The following is a 2,396-nucleotide window of genomic DNA, read 5'->3' on the forward strand; positions in this document are numbered from 1 at the left end:
CCCAGCCCCCTCCCCCACCGAACGGGCTGTCATCCTGCCTCTGCGCCGTACCCCCGGGCACCCCATGCCCAGCCTTCCCCTTTCAGTTCCACTTCCGGAGTGGCGACCTCTCCAGGGAGTGAGGGTGCCGCTGCTGGACTCGCGCGCCTGTGACCGCCTCTACCACGTGGGCAGCGACGTGCCCCGCGGAGAGCGCATCGTGCTGCCAGGGAACGTGTGTGCGGGCTACGTGGAGGGCCGCAGGGACGCCTGCCAGGTGTGCCCCTCGACCTCCGCAGAACCAGGGCCCGGCACCCCTGCCTGGACTGGGACTGTGTGTGGTCTCAAGTCCAGAGAGAGCTGGGGAACCTAAGAGCCCCCTTTGTTTGCAGGGTGACTCTGGGGGACCCCTGACCTGCTTGCAGTCTGGGCGCTGGGTCCTGGTGGGCGTGGTAAGCTGGGGCAAAGGCTGTGCCCTGCCCAACCGCCCAGGGGTCTACACCAATGTGGCCACTTACAGCCCCTGGATTCAGGCTCGCCTCCGCCTCTGATGCCCTAACTGACCTTCAACCCCCGGCCCTTCAGCAGACCTGGGCGCTCCTCACCTGCCCCTCTGGCTTGTGACTGAGAGGCCTAAGACATGCCTGCCCATCCTGCCTCTTCTTCTGGGCCTCCCCAAGTTTGAACCTGCTAACCCATCCCCCACACCCACCCTCCCAGGGGCTCACACTCCCTCCCTTCCCCTTCATGCTGGCCTGGCCTCCTCACTCACTCGGGGCTGTAGCTGCCACTGGGCACCCAGAGATGGGCACGCCAGCTGGTGCCCCGTGTGCCCTATGTACCTGTCCCCCGCCCCCACCCCGAGGACATTAGGAATAGCTGAGGGTGGAGGTGATTCCACTCCAAGGACATTCTCTGTTGCTGGCTTTGAAAGTGGAGGGGGCCCCTGGCAAGGAATTGGGAGTGCCATCAGGGTCCCTGGTGGCCAGCCAGCAGGGAAACGAAGACGTCGATCCTAGAATCCCCTACAATCACTGGAATGAGTTCAGCCAACAATCTGAATGAATTTGGAGGTGAAAGCTTCCCTGGAGGCCAGCCTAGTCCACTCGCTCCACCCTGATTTCTCCACCTGATGAGACCATGCGCAGGGACCCTGGTGGACTACATACTCTTGTGATTTAATAAACTGGTGGTGTTTAAGCTGCTGGGTTTGTGATAAGCTCTTACAGCTGCAGAGGAACACGAATGTAGACTTGGCCCTGCTGTGACGCTGCAAGTGCCTGTGGGGTAGGGAGGCAGCTAGCACCCCACACACACCTGGGTTCTCCCAGCCTGTCCATTCCTCCTGCATCTGACAACACACCCTCTGCTGGTGAGAGGGAGTGCTCCAGGCAAGCCTGGCTGGATCTCCTGGGACCTTGTATTTATTATTGCTGTTGGCTGCCACGGAGACGGCTGGCTTCAATCCCCAGCGACCCTGTGCACAACTGAACGAAACACTGCACAGCCCTGTGCCATTCACAATTGTTCCTAAGCCTGAGCTCACGGATGCAGCCACTCCATCTGGTGGAGGGACTTCCCCTCCTTCTCTGCCCCTCCACTTTAGCCAGCATGATGTCCTTCTCCAGGGACTGGTCTCTCCTGACAACATCTCTAAAGTTTGTAAGAGGAAGTCTTGCCATCCTTGCCTGTAAGGAGCTCTCTGCCCCTACTTCTTCCACTACAGATCAGTTTGTCCTTTTAGCAGTCTGCGAACTTTCCACATTCTTCTCCAGCAACACAGTTCAAATGCATGATTCTTCGGTCTTCCTTCGTCAGTGTCCATCTTCCACATGCATGTGATGCAATGGAGCATGCCATGGCTTGGGTCAGGCGCACCTTACTCTCAGAGAAACGTCCTTGCTCTTCAATACTCTAAAAGAGCCCTTGTGTTGCAGATTTGCCTCTTTTGATACATCTTTCGATCTCCTGATTGCTACTTCCGCGAGCATGGATTGTGGATCCAAGTCAGACACAATCCTTGACACCGTCAACCTTGCTCAGCTGCTACCTCCTGAAATGGCGGCATGTCAACTCGTTCTTTGTGGTGCAGTGCCTTTGTGTACTCTTTCCATCTTCTCTTGATGCTTCCAGCACGATTCAATATTTTGCCCATAGACTATTTCAAGATTGCAACTTGAGATTTGAATTTTTTTTCTTTTGTTTTATTAGGGGCTCTTATAGCTCTTATCACAATTCATATATATATCCATTATGTCAAATATTTCTGTACATATGTTGTCATCTTTTTCAAATCATTTTCTTCCTACGTGAGCTCTTGGTATCAGCTCATTTTGCCCCTCCCTTTCCCATCCTCCCTCCCCCATGTCCCCTTCATAATTCACAAATCTTTTTTCCCCCCCTGTCTTACACCAACC

The 2,396-nt window shown here is 55.3% G+C and overlaps 1 protein-coding gene across 1 annotated transcript in view; it reads left to right on the plus strand.

The window, feature by feature from the left end:
* Positions 1–1,179, plus strand: part of LOC101644143 (serine protease 33) — a 2,890-nt gene extending 1,711 nt beyond the window's left edge. Inside the window, exons 4-5 of the mRNA XM_013005502.2 lie at positions 73–256; positions 372–1,179. Of these exons, the coding sequence (XP_012860956.1) occupies positions 73–256; positions 372–530 (343 nt within the window). The 3' untranslated portion in view covers positions 531–1,179. The remainder of the gene's footprint in view (positions 1–72; positions 257–371) is intronic.
* The last annotated feature ends 1,217 nt before the right edge of the window (positions 1,180–2,396 follow it).

This window comes from Echinops telfairi, unplaced genomic scaffold, assembly GCF_000313985.2.
Source record: "Echinops telfairi isolate 266 unplaced genomic scaffold, ASM31398v2 ScPeMD7_5;HRSCAF=22, whole genome shotgun sequence".
NCBI lineage: Eukaryota > Metazoa > Chordata > Mammalia > Afrosoricida > Tenrecidae > Echinops > Echinops telfairi.